Below are 22,111 nucleotides of genomic sequence, written 5' to 3' on the forward strand. Positions count from 1 at the left end.
ATTGGTTTGAATTTGGCCGGAAAAAAAAGTTGCACTAGCTGTTAAAATCCGTACCAGCCAGCAACAATGTTGCGCGCAACAAGATTAGACCACTGCTTTTTACGGTAAGAGGACACCTCCTCTGTATTCCACCTTGACCTTCTCTATACATACACCTTGTTCTTATACCTGATATTTTTAATCCACCTTGCCCGCAACGACTTCCAAGGCGCTGTCACTATACACGTGCGAAAATTGTTGAAGCTCTCAGACTTAAATATCGGGAGGTTTCTCTATGATTTTAAATATCATGAAAACGTAAAGAATGGCGAGTATAGTTTCGATTGAGACCAATGCTGAACATTCAACTATTCTTGGAAAGAGGTAAGCTACTCATCAGATTGACGAATTTAAGGTTAATTTTTGAATTTACTTACTAGATTAGGATACTGTGAAGCTTGTACTGCCAATGCGGCCAAATACACTTGTCCTCGTTGTGATGTAAAAACATGTAGCATGGAGTGTCTGAATATTCATAAAACAGAACTGAAATGTAATGGCATTCGAGACCGCACACAATACATTCCGCTAGTGAAAATGACCAAAATGGATCTAATGAACGATTATTACTTTTTGGAAGATTGTACGAAATTCGTTCAGGACCGTAAACGTGATCAAAGGAAGCGTTTCACTTATCACAAAAAAAATCTTCCAATTCACATGATGCGTCTTCAACAAGCTGCTTTGGATCGCGGGATTGTACTAAAGTTTATGTTTCAAAATTTTAGCAAACGGCAAAAAAATACATCCTTTTTGGATTTTAAAACTGAAAAAATATTTTGGCGTATCGAATGGTGTTTCCCCCAGACCAATGAAAACTATGTGTATATTGACAAACATATTTGCGAAGATTCAAAACTTTGTGACATAGTAGACACATATTTACAACCCTCATCGAAACACATCGTCCCCGGTGTCGACAAACTGGCAAATTATCAAGCACGAGGCGTAGCAGGAGTCTCATTACTTCTTAAAGCGGAAGGAGTTCAACAAAGTTACGATCGAGTAACATTGCTGAACATTCACGATACGTTGCGCGATTCTTTACGGGGTAAAACTATTGTGGAATATCCGACAATTTATGTGGTGCTTAATGATCAGCTGGACCAGTTCAACATCATCGATAGTGATGATGATCTGAAAGACGAAATATGTCATATCAACCATACTCTTCATGTATGTGCAAGTGGAGTGCAACCTTATAATGATGGAAGTTTGAGTAATGCGAAAAATGAACGCAAGAACCTTAGCAAGAGGATAAATTTTTTCAGTTTTGAAATGTTGCAGAATGACTCTTCAGATTCAGACGATACAACATTGAATGAGAATAGCATTTCAAAACGATTTAAATCGTAACCAATTGATTTAAAAAAAATCTAACTGTAGTACAATTACATCTAATTCATAACGATTAGAATTGATTTTTTGGTGATATAATTGATCCTAAATCATCTTAGTTTGTTTCCAATTATGACATCCATTGTGTGAACTGTGTGTTCCACTCATTTTACACAATAATCGTAATCAGTATAGGTCTGTCATAAATAATTGAATCTGAAACTGAATTACAGTCTGCTCCCAAGTTACGCGGTTTCTGTGTTCCCGACGAATCCGCGTAACTCGAATATTCGTGTAAGTCGAATTTAACGTTTTTGACTAATAAACTATTGATTACTCGGAGGTTTTGATCTAATTTAGTACTTTTATACAATTTATCATTTATTTTATATGATTCGTGCAGAAAATTCTAATATTTCTGGCTTTTACGCGGTTTCAATTTGTTAGCAAAAATGCAATTTATATGCAATTTATATGCAATATGATTTATGCAATCACTCTGAAAATATTTGTTTATAAACGTTGTAGAAATATAAAGAATTCATTTGTATTTACATAGTAATAAAAAAAAACATCAACAAGTCTGAGTTATCATTCTTTTAATATCACTTATATTATACAACACATAGCTTGAATGACATATAAATTACTATCAAATGACCCAAAAATATAACACAAACAAAATTAAAATTATTCCAGCTACTGCTCCCTTGACGTACAGCGATTTGCGGTTCAAATATGAAGCATCCTTCTTGTACTTCTGAGAGAGCATCGATAAATTTTGTGTTTTGGTATCCAGTTCAGATAGAACAGTCCCGCGTTGCAAAACATCATCAATATTTTGTACCTAGACGATCAATCAATTAGAAAATTGAAATTTCGTTGTTAGGGCCGTGGCAATGCTGACCCGATGCGATTTTATGGAACAAGAACTATATGGAATTTGACAGGTAACGTCGGTCGTGCGATTTCATCGTACGACGGAATCAACTTTTTTTATTCCGTCGGATCGGAATCCCATTTTATCTGTGAACTTAATGATGTAGGATCAATAAATTTTTTAAATGGTTTAATTATTAAGATCATCCAAATAATTGCAAAGTAACCCAAAATAGCGTTTGAAAGCAGCGTCCGAGAAGATCACATCCGATAAGCGTTGCCACGGCCCTTACAGGAACATGTGTTTAAAATTGTTTATGTACGTACCATAATCCTTTGCACATCTTGTAACTGATTATTTATAGCATTTATATTTCTCCTACGATCTGTTAGGTTTTTCCGGGCTTTCTGGATATAAATATCAAATTCAATAAAAGCGTACGGTCTAGTCACTGTATTTACTCTCCTTCCATAGTTACTGTGAAATTCCTGGGCGATATCTTCCAGATATGTGAAAGCGATTCGTTTCGAAAACACCTTGTCGCACATAACTAAATAGCAAACATCATGTTCGATCAAATAACTAAAACGAATGTTAATTACTAGGTTTAAGTTCCCCGAAACTGAAATATATTAAAAAACTCACTGAAACAAATAAGGCCCGGTTTCTATGCTGCATCGGGTTGGTGAGTTGGGTCCCAGTTTTCGAAACAGCAATTTAGCTTGATTTTGATACTCCAATATGCTTCGGCCGGACTGCAATACAACGAACGAATCTGATAAATAAATGACACAATAATCCATTAATATTTCAGACTACCTGCTCATCTTCCTGCATAGTTCCCACGAGCGGAAGGCCATCTACAAAGCGTGCAATCATCGTCATGAGGGCCATTCTCTAGAATTAATCACTACAGGTGTTTTGCACTCAAACCAAAATATAATATAAGGTAACATCCACGTCACCTGAAAAACAAATCAATCTACAGATGACACAGCGAACCAATCAAGGTGCATTTAGAAGATTAGGTGGTAGAACCCAAGGACTGTGTAGGAACGAGGTCATTTTAGCCAAAATAGGATTGGCCCAAGGTGGATTTAAAAATATCAGGTGGTGGACTCTAGTGCATTTTGACAATTCGTCACTTGACGTAAGATCCCCAGGACTCAAACTTTGTTTACATTTATTAAATTTGTTCATATAATTTATCTACCCAATTTTTTCGATTAAATATTAATAAAAATATTTTGGATAATTATTTTGGACTTCGCGAGTTCTTATTTAACATTAAAACATGGATTAAAGTGTGTTATTTTGTGTTATTCCGTGAATTTATTCTATAATTCATTGTGTTTTCGACATTTTTGATGATAAAAATTAAGAAAGCATTATTTTTTTTCAATTTTCACATTAATTCCTCATTATTTACGACCCGCATGGACAATTTACGTGAGATTACAAGTCTCACTCACATGATTTTACATTTCATGCATAAAAAAAATCATCAAATCTTTTGTTAATATATCTCATTTTTTCGATAAAATCAATAGAAACACAAAATTGCACGTAGTAACAAAGAAATCTGTTCTATTTGCTAAGCTTTGTGTGCGGAAACCAATGGTTAACGGTTTTAAAACGACGTAAAGTCCCTCAACTATGGCGACCCCCCAAAGGCCCTAATCCACCACCTGATATAATTAATCCACCTTGGTGGAATATAGAGGAGGTGTCTTCTTAGCGTTTGGCATGTTGCCATTTTGAGATTCAGTTTGACAACAGTCGTCGATATTTATTTACAGGCAGCAGCCGCAATATCACGTGAAAAATGCCGATTTATAAAGTGTGGATGCAAAATACAAGTTGTTAGTGATATACAAATATTTTTTAATGGAAAACAATTCATTTATCATACCCGTATACCAGCAACATTCTTCGCATTTGACAACTGCCGTAAATCCTGGTTTTGTATTTTTTTCTAAAGCCTTGATTACCAAATGTTCTGTATAACGACTCCTTTTTACCCACTTTGTTTCCTACACAGTCCTTGACCTACCCAGTCTAATAGGGCCATCAATAGTAAATCTTGGGATAAGCCTGCATATGGTGTTAAAATGATCATATTACAGGGAATGTTCATGGGAATAACATGTTGATAAGAGAATTTTGATAAGAGGAAGTCGAAAAAACATAACACATTTACAAGATTCAAAGATTTTACGAGCTCTGTCGAATCAATCGTTAATCATATAATGCGTCTGGAATTTTAAACTCGATTATAATAGGTTGTTTCTATTGCTATAGCTAAATACATAATCACTACATTTCATGTTCCGTATTGCTGATTTTACTGTGAGGTGGAGAAAAATGATGAATAAATTTACATGTGAAACGGCTTCGATTTCTTTGTTGCATGTTTCTAGCGTTAAATCGCACCTATTGTCAACAATGAAAGGTTCCAACGTTGCATCTACTCTAGACGAGAGCTACGAGGTAAGCATTATCTTGAGGATTTAAAAGTACGTATTATAAAGTATGTTCTTGTTACAGAATGCAATTTCTTCATTAAACTCATTACAATCCAACTCCAGCGTTCTTCAAGATTCAATTCTTCGAAAACATAGTGAAGACAATAAGCATATAAACGACACGCTCAAGTATTTGTTGCGTATTGGTGTTTCCATGGATCATTTGAACCAACTTCCTGTGATACACGTGTCTGGAACAAAGGGAAAGGTAATACTCTATGTTATGTGCTTTCCAATCTTATCTTAATGATTGTGATGCTTTCATGTGTCATCAACACAGGGATCTACTTGTGCTATGATAGAATCAATTTTGAGGTCAAATGGTTATCGTACCGGATTTTTTAGTTCGCCGCATCTAGTTTCGGTTAAAGAACGTGTTCGACTTAACGGAATGCCTCTATCGAGTGATAAATTTCGTTTATATTTTTGGAAAATTTATAAACAATTACTTGCATATCGAGAGCATAGCAGAGATATGCCGTCATATTTTTGTTTCTTGACAATTTTGGCCTTGGATGTGTTTCTACGAGAAAGTGTTGATGTATGCGTCATTGAGGTGGGCATCGGAGGTAGATATGACTGTACGAATGTTTTACCTAAAACTGGTACCGTAGGTATAACTTCGCTTGGTTTGGAGCACACAAAACTGCTGGGCAATACATTAGAAGAAATTGCATGGCAGAAAGCTGGTATAATAAAACGTGGCTCTGATGTGTTTTCAGTTGTTCAACCCTCTGAGTGTATGGAAATTATAAGGGAAGAATGTCGTAAGTTAAAGGTTTGTTTCATGACCAAATGATAACCGAATCACATTCCTACAATACATTTTTGTTGTAATTTTTTTTTAATTTAACAGGCAAATCTGTTCGTCGTACCATCAGAATTAAAAGCATACCAGTGGGCTAAGAAACCAGAATTGGTTAACGAATCGTGTGATATCCTTGATATTCTTGAATTGAACACCTCATTAGCTATTCAGATAGCTACAAATTGGATGAACAAGAATATTTCCGAAATATCACAAGAAAACATAACATCAATTGTTACAAAACAAACAGTGGAAGGCATTGACCGCTGTTTCTGGCCGGGAAGGTTGCAGAGGATACTGTATGATACAAAAAAGACACTTTATCTCGATGGAGCTCATACCTTAGAAAGCATACATTTATGTGCCCGATGGTATAATATGAAATCCCATAGGTAAGGTTGCAAATTGAGCATCAAAGATAAAAATTTCATAATGTTTTTTAACGTTTTCAGCCAATACAAACGACTTCTGATTTTTAATACCACAGGAGACAGAGACTCAGCAAAGCTACTTTCTACTCTTTCGTCTATGATCAAATTCGACGCTGCATTTTTTACTCCTAGTGTTCCTCGCGATACAGTGACGTGCGTAGATGCTATGAATCATAATTTTCCATTCGAGCTTCAATTACAGCGGTGCAGGCAAAATTATGAATATTGGAGTCAGACAATTCAACATAAAGAGGGTTTCCTACATGAATCAATTGAATCTGTTTTCAAGCAAATCGATGAAGACTTTGTATTTAAAGGTGAAACCTGCGATATTTTAATTACTGGTTCGATTCATTTGATAGGAGCCGCATTCGTAGCTCTAAATTTAGAGAGATTTATGTGTACATCTACTACGCAATGAAACTCTTGTGGTAACGAATGAAATCAAACAATCGTTAGATACTAAATTAAGCAAGAAATAATCATCCGATTTCAGTGAATAACATGATTTCTGCACAAAAGAAGGGAAAAATCGAGAAATGCAGTAACACAACAATCATCGGACGCCCCAGCATCCTTGCCCAAATAAAGGCCTTATTAGACAGAGGAAAATACTGTCATTTCTCGATCGGCATGTATCTGTCAAAATTAGACTTAGGCACGAAAAGACCTCTCGAACGTCTAATAAGGCAGGATAATTTTTCTGTCACCTTTCACATTAAATTTAATTTTTCGATTATCTTGGCTTTATCCGAAATAATCATTCGTTGCTTCCCATTTTTGTTGTTTTTATTCATCATTATCAAGAAATTCAATACGCTCTAACGACATAGGTGTCTTTTCCGTTTTAAGTTGGTAGGCTGAAATTTCAGCCTGTCAGGCCCGTGTCTGTGCTCCATCGGATGCGATTTTATCGGAAGGTCTGTCAAAATTTAATATGGAATTTGACAGATAACGTCGGACGTGCGATTTCGTCGTACGACAGAATTAAAAATAAAATATTTCGTCGGACGCCGCATCCGATGTTATCTGTCAAACTAAATGTGTGACATTTTTGAAGGAACAACCACAAACTAATTTTTCATAATTGTTAAATTATTAAAATCATCAAATACAGTAGAACGTCGATTATCCGGGGGCGGATAAACCGGTGGGCGGCTTAACCGTGCGCATAAATGTGACAGCTGTTCAAATATACGGCGAAAATTTGCAGCGATAGTCAAGTGGGCAACCAGTTTGTTGTGCAGCTCTGTAGTGTCTAGTGGTATTTACGAAATTCATTTTTGTTCATGAACAGTTGTTAAACCTATAGTTATTGATTAAATAATATTCTACGAACGATTAATCGATTGATTCAAGGCGTATTAATCATAAAACTAGTGAATTTTATAATTTTTATATGAATTTGACATTTCTTGGACGATTATCCGTGCAAATCGGTTAACCGGCAATCTTCCGGTCCCGAGCTGCCCGGATAATCGACTTTATACTGTAATAGCAATATGAATCGAAAAAGCGTTTGACAGCACGTGCGATAAAATCGCATGCGACAAAGCACAGACAAGGCCCTCAGCTGTTTGAATCCCGCTGCGCAAATTCGAGCAGTTTCCTGCGCAGGAAATGTACCAAATCCTGCGCTGGCCAGCCCCGCTGTGCAAAGCGATGGAAGAAATCATGGCGTTATGAGAATTTTATCATGCCTTCCTTTTCTCTCCAACGGCAAATTTGTCAAGCAGCCACCCGCTGCGCAAAGCGATCGAAAACTTCTCATACTCGAACTGCAAACATATTTCACAGCGCATGGTTGTGAAATATTTCGCAATATTTCGCAAAATTGTTCGCTAAATTTATAAATGAAATATTTCGAAATTTTCAGCGCTGAAATTTTTGGATTGATATATTTCTTCGATCGGAATCTAAGCGTTTTCCCTGACATTTCTGCTCGCTTTTTCGATCGATTTTGGCAGAAAGCGATCGAAAATCCGAGCTACAAAACTGCTCGATTTTGTCGTGCGGGCAGTCGAGCTACCCGTCCCTGGCTCCGCCTCATACCCTTCGCCTGAGCGCGCTGTCGAAGGTTTGGATGTGTTGGTGCGTCAGACGGCCAATCGCTGTCAGCCGTCGTCCGTGCTTTTTCCCTCCATAGCGCTATCTCTTTCTCGCGTGTGGACAACCCAGGTGACAACTGTTCTACATTTTTAGCTTAAACTCCTCGTGAACAGCTCGATTTAACCCATTGCCTCATATAAACGCTTGAAAACATGGATGTGTGAGTGAACAACGATGTGTTGAAGCGTTGAAGTTTATGTCAGAACTTCGGTAGAAGCTGGGCAAACAGGAAGCTTGCAGTTTCGTCCTCGGTGATAAACAACCAAAACACTGAGTAAGAAGAATTAAACGATCTATCTAGGAGTATCAGAATAGCGGGGAAATGAATGTACCAACAAATCAACGTGAAAGAGTGTTTTTTAATAAACTTTTTGTTTCATACGGATTGAAGAGTACACATGTTTTGTTTTGGGCCGGTAGCTTGTGCACAACGTGATGACAATTCTCAAAATGCCACCAGAAAAAACGCTTCACACTGACGTTTCAACTGTTATAATAAGCTTAAACTCTGCAATATCGCTTGCTCTTTAAGCCAGTTTTAAGCCTGCTCTTTAAGCTTCCAGCAACTCGAAAAACGCTAACAATCTGCTCGAAAATGTCACTTGGGAAATGTCACTTGGGAATGCTCATGAGTTGCTGTGGCGCTTAAAAAAGCCGTTAACAAACATTGCGGCGATGAAGTTGAATTTTCACAAATCAAACCAAAAAAGCGTAATGAGTGACTAAGGAATCGCTTGCTCACGCTGGAGGGTTTGCTGTGCAACGCACAGAGCCTAATGCACATTAACACGTTCATCCCGGCGCTGATTTTCATCAACTTTCCTTTCCGCTAGCATATAGAACGCAGGCTGATTGTGAAATCGGCATACTGGAAAGTCCACTGGCAGTCCCTGGGGCCTGCCATCGAACTAAACGTGTTAAGCATTTAGCATAACTTTGTTACCCAAAGCTTTTGCTATCGTATGGTGTAGATTGCACAGATATGCTGTGCCGTCTGCGCATGGGTGTGAGTGTGCGTGTGTGTGCAAAACTGTCGCCAAATGTGTTTTCTTCCGAAATGTTATGATCCATCGGCCAAAGAAAGGAAGGTGTTCATGAAAGGTGGAAAGACGAATTGAGGCCCCTGTCAATGGTACCTGATGACAGGGAGGTGGGGGTAGTGGCACACAGCTGTTGGGAGATTGAACAGTATACTTAAATTGCCGGCGGAAAGGGGGGTGGCCATGGGACCCCTACGATCATCGATCACAGGCCCTAAAATTGTAGTCGCCATGAGGGGAGGGGAGGTGTATATGGTTCTCCAGCCACGGAGCCCTAAAGACCATCTTTCCGGGGGCCCTTGTCGCTAATAATCTGTCCACTTGTAGACATACGGCATACTACAGATTAGAGATCTTCGGCGACCGCCTAGTCCGCCTACCGTTATTTCCGCCGCTGGTTCATGACGTTGTTTTTTTTTATTGTGGAGGTGCATTCTTCCCCCTGCCTGCAGCGTATGCATCGAAGTTATCGAGTCGAGTCGCTTCTCTTCGGAGGTTGCTTACAGACTGAGTTTATTCTACGAAAATATCTATTACATATGTGGTTCACGCATACTTATAATTAAACCTAACACTATCAACGCAATACTACTTAGCTATGTATCTAATACAATTACTATACAATTACTAATAAGATATTTACAGTGTGGTAACTTCGAGCAGGAGACAGTGTGGCAGTATGCAAGATGCACGCTGGATAGGAGCGGGCCCGCGGCACTGCCATCATTCCGCACATCTGCATGCCCGTCGTGGGTTCTAACCGCGTATGAACCGTCCGCCGTAGCAAGGGCTGACTATCCGGCTACGTGGTACTCAAGTCCTGAAAAGGCCGGCATGATCGCGTAGGCCATTATCCCAATAATAATAATTATAATAATTAGAAGAACTTAGCATAGCAGTCCACACTCGGGGAAGGTTTTTGTTTTGACTTTGGTGCTGCCGGGTCTACCGCTGTGGCGCGACAAATGCACGGAATACACTCGACCAAAACATGAACCTACTAGTGATGCGCGTTGCGTTCCGAATCTGCCAGGTGCGATCCGTTCCAGCATGCAAGCATCCGGACCGCGATCCTTATTTTTAACCCAAGCAGGTTCAAACTGAACCTGTTGCTCCCACCGTTCTTTGCGATCCGACCTGAACCGGCAGTTATCAACGATCATATCGATCCGATCTGAACCGGCTGCTCTCAGCGTTCTTTGTGATCTGTGCTGGGCCGGTTGCTCTCAGTGCTCTTTGCGATCCGGCCTAGAACGCACGACATTCTACTCTCTTTGTATTGATGAGCCGGTTTGCTGTGAACAAATCATCCAGGTTCAATTTAAACCTGTTTCTCTTAGCGTTCTTTTCGATCCGGTCTGGAACGCACGATCATCTGCTCTCTTTCACACGATGGGCCGATTTGGTACGTACAAAGAAAGCAGGTAAAGTCTGAACCTGTTTCTCTCAGCGTTCTTTTCGTTCCGGTAAAGAACGGCGTTCTCTTCTCTTTTGCTTCTTTCTAGTATGGACACACACACACACACACACACACACACACACACACACACACACACACACACACACACACACACACACACACACACACACACACACACACACACACACACACACACACACACACACACACACACACACACACACACACACACACACACACACACACACACACACACACACACACACACACAAACAAACACACACACACACACACACACACACACACACACACACACACACACACACACACATTCTGTCTATATGAGTGATAACAGCGCAAGCCATACTCTCTCAGTCCAAGAGATAACGGTACAACACCTGAGCCGTGAAGCCAGAGAAGGATAGAGATTTGTGATTGGTGGGAAGCTAATCGCCAAAATTTAAAGAGACAATCCTGCACTAGCGGTAAGCGCAATGAATGAAATGTCTCTCTTCTGCCATATGGATGTTATCAGTATAGGTGCGTTATTTGGACTATATTGTGGTAGTCAATGAATTGCTTTGTGTTGGGTGCTAAGCTGCTTCGTTGCGCATGCATCTCCAATGAATTATTTTGAATTATTACCTGAGATCTTCTTTGTGCAACTAAATATTTAGGGTGCATGACACGTTTAGCCTTCCGCAATAATTTCTTTAAAGCCGTTTATCGCCCCGTGAAACAGCGCTATTCTTATGAACAATTAAAGTGCACTACCGAACACTTTCACACCGGTAGTTCACCGTACATCCGTACATACGAAATTTAAAAATCCGATTAAACTTATAAGCTTTTTGATTTTGCATCAAAATTTCATATGCGTTGCAACAAATTTCTGATTTACTTCTTTATTTAGAAGTATAAAAGGGGAATAATGATTAATTTTAGTAAAAACAAAAACAACAAAACTTAAGTTAAGCGTTTATATTTTAGTAGAATAATAGTTTTACACATTGGTCCTAAACTATTATTTAGCTTTGTTTAATTGAAACTGTGTGATTACTGCACAAAAAATATATTACACAATATTCAATGAATACTTTCAAGTTAACCATGCATAAAGTGAGCAACTGAAAAAAAAGGTAACCATCGCAGGTCATCTTGAACCTGCGTTCCGCGTTCCGTTCTTTTTCTCCAGATTGGCAGGTTCGTTCCGTTCCTCAATTTTCGGAACTATTCCCATCACTAGAACCTACCGATCCGAACCCATTCCAAGGCAGCGCCGGTTGCATGGCGTCACGATACCGACTCCAAGCCAACAAGCCGCCAGATTCTGGACGGACAGGTGCAGCACCATACGCTCACCGTAATAAACAAAATCAGAACTCTCTTTTGTATGAATTCAATTCATAATGTTGTTTCCACTTGCATCTGCTAGCTGAATTGGAAAGAAACGTGCTACATATCACACGCACGTTTGCTTAGATCGTGTGTCTTTTTAATACCCCCATTAGCAGAGCCAGTCGCAAAGATGATGTTACCAATCCAATGGTTGTGTTGTCTCTCAGGTAGCGAATCCACACTTCCACGAATGCGCGCACGCGATAACGCACCTATGAACGCGCGCACGTGAGAACGCACCTACGAACTCACGCACACGCACGAGCGAGTACGGCTATCGGTAGAACGGCTGGTTCAGCTATCTTGTTGCGCATCCTGATCCAAAGCGCCGGGCGGGGTGGGGGATCGCGACACGATAGAGTGAACGGTCAATTTCCCCACGCTGTGCGTGTGCGTGTGTCGAGACCCGAAAACTCGAGACAGGTTTCGGCACATTAAAAAAAATAATTATTGCCTCTATACCAATACTGTGCCACATGATGCTTAGCAGGTCGTTGAAGCATCAAACATGTTCAAATTAAAAAAAAATTAGATTAGTGTTAGACGTTCTTCTACATCGTTCTTGTCTTCCGGCATCGTTTCTAGAGCTGTAATTATTGTCGCATACGCTGGCCCAAGCGTCAAAAGTAAATAGCAAACGATATCGATTTCCTCCAGCTTTGCTCCGGTTGACTTGTAGTCCCGGACGATTCGCTTAAAGGTTAGGAAATGATCCTGCAACCTTCCTCCGTCGTGCCGTAGTGTGAGAAGCTTCTTTTGCAGGTAAAGTCGACTGGCGATGCTTTTTCGTTGAAACACACGTTCCAAGGCCAACCAAATAGCCCTGGGTGTCTGCTGATCTTAGATATACTCAAGCATGTTGTCACTAATCCGAGAAATCAGCAGCGACTTGCAACGCCTTTCCTTATTTAACATCTGCTCGGAAATTTCACTGCAGCCTCCTTGACTTGAGCATTGCCCTTCTCGTTTACTATAAGACGATGATCATCCGTCGCTTCCTGCTCCACGCAAGACATGAGCTCGTGCTCCTCCAGTAGCACCGACATAGGTTTATCCAGTCGGGTTCAAGGATCGAAGTGTAGGATATTGCCAATCCTAACAGCGGTCTGTCCACAACATCTCCCCGTTTTAATTTAACCGGTACAGCTTAAGTCGACGCAGCGGTTTTATTACGAATAAAACCGGCGTGGCAAGCGTACGGCTCATGGGACGTTATGTAACGGGGGTGAGTGCAGACCGGCCTCCATGCCATACGCTCAAACGGGATGAGCGTTGCGGGTTGTAACAGGGGGCAGCCGATGTGCTGCGCTCGCTCGTTCCGTTGCAGCCGCTGTGGTGTCGGTGTTGTTGTTGTTGGTGTTGTTGTTGGTGCCACTGCAGCTGCCGCAGTCGTACGTAGTTGCAGCGGACGCCGATGATGCTCTTGAGGCAGCTCTCCGGATGCTGCTGCCGTTGGGGCGTCGATGTGCGGCTGAACAGGGGGCGGCCGTGGTGCCGCGCGCGCTTGGACGGCTCAGCTGGTACCGCTGCACAGGGGCGACCGTGATGTCGCTGCCGGTGAACTGCTGTGCAGGGCGCGCAAGATGATGATGACGTTGACGATGAGGGTACACAGGGGGCGACCGTGATGCCGCGCAAGACGACTGTGACTTGGGACGATGTTGCTGCACAGGGGCGACAGTGGTTTCGCCGTCGAGATGCACCTGTGCAGCTGGAGCGCCGGCGATGAAGATGCACAGGGGGCAGCCGATATGCCTCAGCACTGTGCCTGCTCACCGGGCTCGACGAGGATGCTGGTGCAGCAGGGGCGGCCGTGATGCCGCAACGACAATACTGCACCAGTGTGTCCGATGCTCTCGAACTTTTTAGAGAAAAATCCTAAGGGCTGGAGTTGGCCGTCGATACGTTGGTGGAGAACGGCTCCAGCGGCGAAGTCGGAAGCGTCTGTCCAGAGTGACAACTCTGCGTTTAAGGCAGGGTGAGCTAAAAGCGCGGCTTGTTGTAGCTGCTCTTTACATCGGTCGAATGCCTTGCTAGATTCGGGCGTCCACTTTAGCGATGTCTTGTCCTTCTTCTTGTTCCCCGGTGTCATCTCAAGTAGGATGCTTTGTGTCGTCAGGGCATGTGGCAAGAAGCGTCGATAATAATTGATCATCGCAAGGAATTTCTTCAGCTCCATTATCGTCGCTGGTTTACTCAACTCGCTGATTGCTCGTACCCGTTCCGGGAGAGGACGTATCCCTTCTGCGTTGACCAAGTGGCCAAGAAAGGCAATTTCACTTCGGTTGAATTCACATTTGGCCGGATTGATGGCCAGGTGGTGTTGTTTGAGACGCTGAAATAGCTGGCGCAGGTGTTCGTGGTGTTCTTCCTCTGACGACGAGGCGACAATCATATCGTCTATGTATGGGAACACGAAGTCAAGACCTCGGAGGACATCGTGAATGAGTCGCTGAAAAGTCTGCGCAGCGTTTCGTAGGCCGAAGGGCATCGTAGTGAACTCGAACAATCCGAAGGGGGCTGTGATCGCCGTCTTCGGTATATCTTCGGGATGTATCGGGATTTGGTGATATGCCTTGTGCAGGTCAACCTTAGAAAAGATGGTTTTTCCCTGCAAATGCATAGTAAAATCCTGCAAGAAAGGTAGTGGGTAACTGTTAGGAAAAGGCAGTGCTATTGATGAGTCCAACCCGGACGTATAAACGAGATGAAGTGCAAATGACAGCTAGGGAAAATGACAGGGAAACGGTTGCACGCGCTTCAAGCCAGTTGCGAGAGAAGCGATCAGCAGGTGACACCGTTTTAAAGTTTTATTGCTATTTTATTTGAATTTATTTGTATTTGTCTTCAGGAGAATAAATAGTTAAACTAAAACTTTCGCCTTGGGGCTGTACGCTCTCGCACTCAAACTGTGTTTACATTAAAAAGCCTTTAAAACGGTTCCAAAGGTGAAATGGTCCCAAAAAGGAACGATCACTGCCAGGCTTGCGGTGATCAGCGGGATGATCCGGATTTTGTTGCATGTTACGGGTGCAATTTATGGTGGCATTTTTCGTGCGCCGGATTGACGGAACCCGCGGAAGCTGTGGAACATGGTTGTGCGTGGCTTGCCAAGCAAAGGAACGGTCTGGCTTGATTCAGAGGACGCCGGTCAAGCGCGCAGAACAAAGGGAAGCTGCAAATGCTAACCTCAATCTGGAGGAGGTTACGCAAAACGTGGCTGAGAAACATAACCTCAAACTGGTTGAGGTTATCCAACAAGCGACAGAAACACCCATGCCTTCTTCAAGTGAGACAAGCTACAACGCGGTGAGCAAACCTAGCCTCACTCCTGCTAAGATATCCGACAGTGTGGCTAATCGGCTAGCCATTATGAAGCGGCGGCAGGAGGCGGAGAGGAAACGGATGGAGCTCGAGTTGCAGCTGAAGTTTGTGAAGGAGGAGGAGGACTTGTTGTCCGAGGAGTTGGGTGTGAATGCGATTTCGGGAGCATCGACTGTGACACCGTCCCGGCCGGATGGAGAATGGATGCGAGGTTCGCAGCGGGATGAGCGTGGTCCCGTCCCGCGACTAGAAAGTGTTAATCGAAACGTGCCTACCGAATTACCCGAGTTTTCAGGGGACCCGGCGGAATGGCCCGTGTTTATTGCGCACTACGACTACACAACGGAGAAATGTGGTTTTTCCAACTGGGAAAACATGATACGGCTGCAGAAGGCGCTCAAAGGTCCTGCGCTAGAAGTTGTGCGAAGCCGTTTAGTGCTACCGGAGGTGGTGCCACAAGTGATTGCGACGCTGCGATCGCGCTATGGTCGGCCGGAACATCTCATTACAGCGCTGATTGGGAAAGTACTTCGGATGCCTGCACCTTGCAGGGAGAAGCCCGATACTGTTGTGGCGTTCGGCGAGGCAGTGCGGAGCATGGTAGATCACATGCAGGCTGCTGGTCTACGGGCACACTTGACCAACCCGTTGCTGCTGCAAGAGATCGTGGAAAAGTTGGAAGGCCCGTGCACTTTCTTTATGTTTTAGCTGTCTGGAGCGGCACAATTGGCGGACGTGCCAAAACAGAGCGGTTTGCAGCATTGGTGGGTGCACGCGCCGACATCATGCGTTGCTACACGGCACTGAGGAGTCTCGCGAGATCGGCAGCGAGCAGAATAATATAGAAAACCGTGAAGGAGGAATCGATGGTCGTGTCATTGCGGAGAGTAACCATCACCAATACGTGTCATCATCATCGAAGGCGCTCTTTCGAATAGTGCCTGTCACCGTGTATGGACCGGCTGCTACGGTGACGACGTTTGCGTTTTTGGATGAAGGCTCGTCCATGACGCTGGTGGATGACGATTTGGCGGAACAATTAGGTGTTTTGGGCAAGGTGGAGCCACTTTGCATCCGTTGGACAGGCAACACTACAAGGGTCGAGGCTGGATCCAGACGAGTAAACCTGAAGGTGGGACCTGTTGATTCTACAAAGCGGTTTGCCATCCACTCGGTACGGACTGTGCCAGGGCTAAACCTACCTCGACAATCCTTCGTGCAGGACGAAGGGAGATGGCAACATTTTGAGCGGTTACCGATTCGGCAATATCGGGATGCGGAACCTAAGCTACTTATTGGGTTGGACAATTTGCGGTTGGCGGTCCCTCTCAGGACTAAGGAGGGAGGCGTTGGTTATCCAATCGCAGTAAAGACACGCCTTGGGTGGTGTATTTACGGAAAACCGGCGAATCTGAAGTGTGAACGGTTGTTGCATATTTGCGAGTGCAACGACCAAGGCAACATTCACGAGAAAATTCGGGAATATTTCGACATGCAGTTGATTGGTGCTGCACACGGCGTCGAACAGGATCCAGATGATCGACGTGCGAAGCAGATTCTGGACACTACCACGGTACGAATCGGGAAGCGATTCGAATCGGGATTACTGTGGAGGAAAGATGACATCGAGCTACCTCCTAGCATCGACATGGCGCGTCGTAGGTTCAATTGTTTGGAGAGGAGGATGGAGCGAGATGGACATCTTAAGGAGCAAGTACATCGACAAGTTCGAGATTTGTTGAGCAAGCAGTATGTTCACAAGGCTACGGTGTGTGAGCTGGAGGAGACTGACCAGCGACGCGTATGGTACCTACCAACCCAAATAAACCTGGAAAGGTTCGGCTGATTTGGGACGCGGCAGCTAAAACGCATGGAACATCGTTGAACGACATGCTGCTGAAGGGACCAGACGAGTTGAGCTCGTTACTTGGCGTACTCTTCCGATTTCGTCTGTACGCAGTGGCGGCGTGTGCAGATGTGAAGGAGATGTTTTTGCAGATTATGATACGAAAGGAAGACAAACACGCGCAGTGTTTCTTGTGGCGTTACGAACCAACGGACGAGTTAGAAACCTACATCGTGGACGTCGTAACGTTCGGGTTTGCGTGTTCACCCGCAACAGCGCAGTATGTCAAGAACCGAAACGCACGAGAGCACATGGAACAATTCCGACGAGCGGTGGAGGGAATTATCGAAAGCACTTACGTAGATGACTTTCTGGACAGCTTCGAGACGGAAGAAGAAGCATGTCAGGTATCCCATGACGTAAGGGAGATATTTAGGAACGGCGGATTCGAGTTGAGGAATTGGACCTCAAACAGTATGGAATTGATGAGATGTCTTGGCGAAGCAAATGGCGACATCAAATGTTTATCGTCCATGGGAGACGAGGCGGAACGAGTATTGGGAATGCGATGGAACCCTGCATCTGACGAGCTTGGATTTTGCACTAGGGCGTGCACGGCGGTTTCTGACGTCTTGATAGCAGAGAGGATTCCAACGAAAAGAGAGGTATTGCGATGTGTGATGTCCCTTTATGATCCTCTTGGGCTGCTTGCGATGTTCGTGATCCACGGCAAGATCCTGATACAAGATCTTTGGCGAACTTGCACGCAGTGGGACGAAGAGATTAACAACACGCAGTTGAACCGTTGGCGTAGATGGATTAATCTGCTTCCGGCAATAGCAGACCTACGCATTCCGCGCAGTTACTTTGCGGCAGCATCGAAGAAGATGTACGAGAATGGCGAATGGCATTTGTTTGTCGATGCAAGTCAGCACGCTTATGCATGCGTCTTATATCTGAGGATATTTGATGATGCTGGAGCACCTCAGTGCACACTCATCGGTGGGAAAGCTAAGGAGCGCCACTGAAGCCACTTACTATTCCGAAGCTTGAGCTTCAGGCTTGCGTGTTGGGAGCGAGATTTTTACGCTACACGCAGCAGCATCATCCGATTAATGTGAGACGACGAGTGCTCTGGTCGGACAGCACAGTTGCGTTGTCGTGGATAAGGTCGGATCCAAGAAATTACAAACCCTTCGTGGCTCATAGGGTGGTCGAAATACTGGAGAGCACATCGGCTGACGAGTGGAGATGGGTGCCTACTGACCACAACCCGGCAGACGAGGCCACGAAGTGGAAGGGAAAGCCGAATTTCGACTTTGGTGGCAACTGGTTTCAAGGGCCAGAGTTCTTACTCCATGGGGAGGATGATTGGCCATCACAGAGGTTCAATAGCGACAACCCGTCAGAAGAAATACGGCAGGTAAATCTTCACGTGGAGGACTCTAACACCGGACTATTACCTATCCGGTATGAACGTTTCAGCCGATTGGAGAGGCTACAAAGGATGATTGGTTGGATTGTCAGGTATGTGGGCAATCTGAGACGAAAGTATTGTGGCGAACCTATTTTAGGAGGAGTTCTAAGACAAGAAGAACTCTATGAAGCGGATAACATTCTGTGGAAGCAGAGTCAGCTCGAGTACTATCCGGAAGAAGTTCGCGTTCTGAGTTTGGACGATAACGATGGAAAACCTGGAGGAAGAACGGTATCGAAGCAAAGCCACATTTACCATCTATTGCCGTTTGTGGACGATGAAGGCGTATTGCGAATGCGAGGGAGGATAGGTGCAGCGGATGTTCCTTATTCTGCTAAGTGTCCCGTTATACTGCCGAGGAATTCCCGACTGGCTGAGTTGATGGTAGAGCGGTATCATCGATTGTATCGTCATGCGAACAACGAAACAGTGACGAATGAGTTGCGGCAACAATTTCAGATCCCGAAGCTGAGAGCGTTGGTACACTGGTGGACATAAAAATAGGAACTTTTTTGTGTGACCGAAAGACATAGTTCTTGTCAGAAATATGTGGTAGCCCTGAAAAGGACTGTTTAAGTGGTTGTTGGGAGGAGGTGTTGCGGTGTTCCACTGAGCGAAAACACATTCTAACGGTCAATCTGGTGACCGTTATTCGCTATCACTTCCTGACAGCGTTTGGCCATATCGCCGATGAGATTACGGCATTCGCTTCTGTCTATGCGTTCCCACATAAACTTGCAGCGTGTCCATAGATCATCGGCTGAACGTGCAGGCTGGTTCTTAAGCTGACGCTTGAGAGTTGACCACAGATTTTCAATCGGGTTGAGGTCAGGACTCAACGCAGGCCACGGTAGAACTTGCACATCCTGGTTTGCCAAATAACATTTAACTGTTCACGATGTGTGCTTAGAGTCGTTATCATGCTGAAAGATGTAATGCTCTTCGTCTCCGAATTGTTGTCGGGCGTATGGCAACATCTCACGACTAAGTATTTTTCTATATCCTTCTGAGTTCAGTGTCCCGTTGATACGGAACAAAGGACCCGTGCCGTGCCAGGAGAAGCAACCCCACACCATTACGTGGCCGCCTCCGTGACTAAGGGTTTTTATCGTATTTTTCGGATGATACGCCTGATTAGGAAAGCGCCAGACGTATTTAATGCCGTCCGAACCATCCAGATTGATTCTGGACTCATCCGAAAAAATGATTTTGCTCCACCAAAAGATGGATGCAGCTAAATGTTCTTCGGCAAACCGAATGCGCGCTTCTACGTGGTGCGGCTGCAGCTTACGAACCTTCCTCGGTCTCCGGGCACAGAACCCAGCGGCGTGTAAACGGCGAGACACCGTTTTCGCCGAAACTTGCAAACCAAGCTCCTGCTTGATACGAGTGCAAGTTTTGAAAGGATCCGCCCTGATCATCTCAACAATCTGCGCGTCAACGTCGGCCGTTGTTTTTCGCGGACGACCTGTCGATTTACCCGTAGCCTCGCTACGAATGGCGTTGTCCACAAACGTCCGCGAACGGCCGAACGCCTTGCAGATTGTCTTGATTGGCACGTTCTCACGATACAGCCCCTGAATGTGTTTTCGCTCCTCTGGTGTGCAGTGCTTTCCGCGACCCATGATGATTTTGTGGAATTTTTAAACAGCAACCTTTCACCTTGACCACTGATGGAAGAATGAAGCACAACACGGTTTGGCTCTCCTTTTATACTGCCGCAAAACGCTGCCGGCACTCAAAACTCAGATAAGTAGCGCACCAAAAATGGGAGTATAAAAGGCAAAATTCGCCTATTACAAATTCAGTACGCCTCGAACTGTTGGCGATGACACACCTAGTGTATGCAAAAAAAACACACAAAATTTTTTTTCCTATTTTAATGTCCACCAGTGTAACGAAGACGGTGAGGAACTGCGTCTTCTGTAAGATCAGGCGGTCACTACCACAAGTTCTGCCAATGGCACCGTTACCAAAGGAGAGGCTTACGCCCTTTGTTAGGCCCTTCAGCTACGTCAGGCTGGATTATTTTGGACCAGTGTTGGTCAAGAGAGGAAGATCGAATGAGAAGGGTTGGATCGCTTTATTCACGTGTCTGACTGTGCGCGCGATTCACTTGGAGGTGGTGCACAGTCTATCGACGGAATCGTGCGTGTTGGCGGTAAGTCGATTTGTGGCTAGAAGAGGTGCACCGGCAGAAATCTTCAGCGACAACGGGACCAATTTTTTGGGTGCTAGCAGGCAGCTGCGGAGGGAGATCGAGGAGCGCAATGAAACTCTGGCGGCGATTTTCACGAATGCGCACATCCGTTGGACCTTCAACCCGCCTGGCGCTCCACACATGGGCGGCGTATGGGAGCGTATGGTACGCTCCGTAAAAGCGGCGATTAGCACGGTGATGGAGGTAAAGCACGCACCCGACGACGAGACGTTTGAGACAGTGATTTTAGACGCAGAGGCGATGATCAACTCTAGACCGTTGACTTATGTTCCCTTGGACCCGGAGAATCAAGAGGCAATCACACCGAATCACTTCCTGTTAGGGAGTTCTTCAGGTGTAAAGCAGCAGCCAGTGTTACCTACGAACTACAGGGATAGCTTGAAGGGAAATTGGAAGTTAGCGCAGCATATGCTCGACGGAATATGGAGGCGATGGATTAAGGAATATTTGATTCGGTGATCTCGCGACAGAGTAAGTGGTTTGAAAACGTGCGGAAAATTAGGAAAGGAGATTTGGTACTGGTAGTGGATGGAACAATCAGGAACCAGTGGAAGAAAGGAATAGTTGAGCGAATTATGGCAGGACCTGATGGTCATATAAGGCAAGCGTGGGTACGCACCAATACAGGAGCAGTTAGGAGGTCAGTAGCTAAGCTAGCACTGCTCGACATAGCAACTTAGGGTGACCAAATATGGTTGGTCACGGGCGGGGGAATGTTAGGAAAAGGCAGTGCTATTGATGAGTCTAACCCGGACGTATAAACGAGATGAAGTGCAAATGACAGCTAGGGAAAATGACAGGGAAACGGTTGCACGCGCTTCAAACCAGTTGCGAGAGAAGCGAGCAGCAGGTGACACCGTTTTAAAGTTTTATTGCTATTTTATTTGGATTTATTTGTATTTGTCTTCAGGAGAATAAATAGTTAAACTAAAACTTTCGCCTTGTGGCTGTACGCTCTCGCACTCAAACTGTGTTTACAGTAACGGTCGGGAATTGTTTTCGCGTTGAGGGTCCTGTAGTCGCCACAGGGTCGCCACGTCCCTTCCGCTTTTTTCGTCATGTGCAGAAGACTGGCCCAGCTGCTGTTAGATGGTCGGCACACTCCTAGCTGTACGAGAGACTCGAACTCGGCGCGAGCTGCAGCATATTTTTCGGAGGACAACCTACGCGGACGGGCGAAGGTCGGTTGTCCAGTAGTCTCTATGCGGTGCGTGACGTCGGATTGCAGGAGCGTTCCGGGCGCGGTCCGTGCAAT

At 44.3% G+C, this 22,111-nt stretch overlaps 3 protein-coding genes across 12 annotated transcripts in view; 2 read left to right on the top strand and 1 right to left on the bottom strand.

Moving 5' to 3' along the window:
* The first annotated feature begins 192 nt into the window (after window positions 1–192).
* LOC120953083 (box C/D snoRNA protein 1) lies at window positions 193–1,719 on the top strand. Its single transcript, XM_040372764.2, has 2 exons — window positions 193–363; window positions 420–1,719. Exons 1-2 carry the CDS (start codon window positions 305–307, stop codon window positions 1,393–1,395), a joined length of 1,035 nt encoding a protein of 344 aa, XP_040228698.2. The 5' UTR covers window positions 193–304; the 3' UTR covers window positions 1,396–1,719.
* A 240-nt stretch (window positions 1,720–1,959) lies between these two features.
* LOC120953084 (vesicle-trafficking protein SEC22b-B) lies at window positions 1,960–3,250 on the bottom strand. Its single transcript, XM_040372765.2, has 4 exons — window positions 3,077–3,250; window positions 2,903–3,012; window positions 2,584–2,839; window positions 1,960–2,224 (listed from the first exon to the last, which is right to left on the bottom strand). The coding sequence occupies exons 1-4, from the start codon at window positions 3,149–3,151 to the stop codon at window positions 2,030–2,032; spliced, it is 636 nt and encodes a 211-aa protein (XP_040228699.1). The 5' UTR covers window positions 3,152–3,250; the 3' UTR covers window positions 1,960–2,029.
* A 750-nt stretch (window positions 3,251–4,000) lies between these two features.
* LOC120953085 (folylpolyglutamate synthase, mitochondrial) overlaps window positions 4,001–22,111 on the top strand; it is a 44,188-nt gene continuing 26,077 nt past the window's right edge. For 5 of the 10 annotated variants that reach the window (XM_049606518.1, XM_049606520.1, XM_049606517.1 and 2 more), the window contains exons 1-2: window positions 4,214–4,747; window positions 4,805–4,990. In XM_049606518.1, coding sequence (XP_049462475.1) covers window positions 4,583–4,747; window positions 4,805–4,990 — 351 coding nt within the window. In that variant the 5' untranslated portion in view covers window positions 4,214–4,582. The other 5 variants (XM_049606513.1, XM_049606512.1, XM_049606514.1 and 2 more) reach the window with 5 other exon arrangements.

This window comes from Anopheles coluzzii, chromosome 2 (genome assembly GCF_943734685.1).
Source record: "Anopheles coluzzii chromosome 2, AcolN3, whole genome shotgun sequence".
In the NCBI taxonomy this organism is placed as follows: domain Eukaryota; kingdom Metazoa; phylum Arthropoda; class Insecta; order Diptera; family Culicidae; genus Anopheles; species Anopheles coluzzii.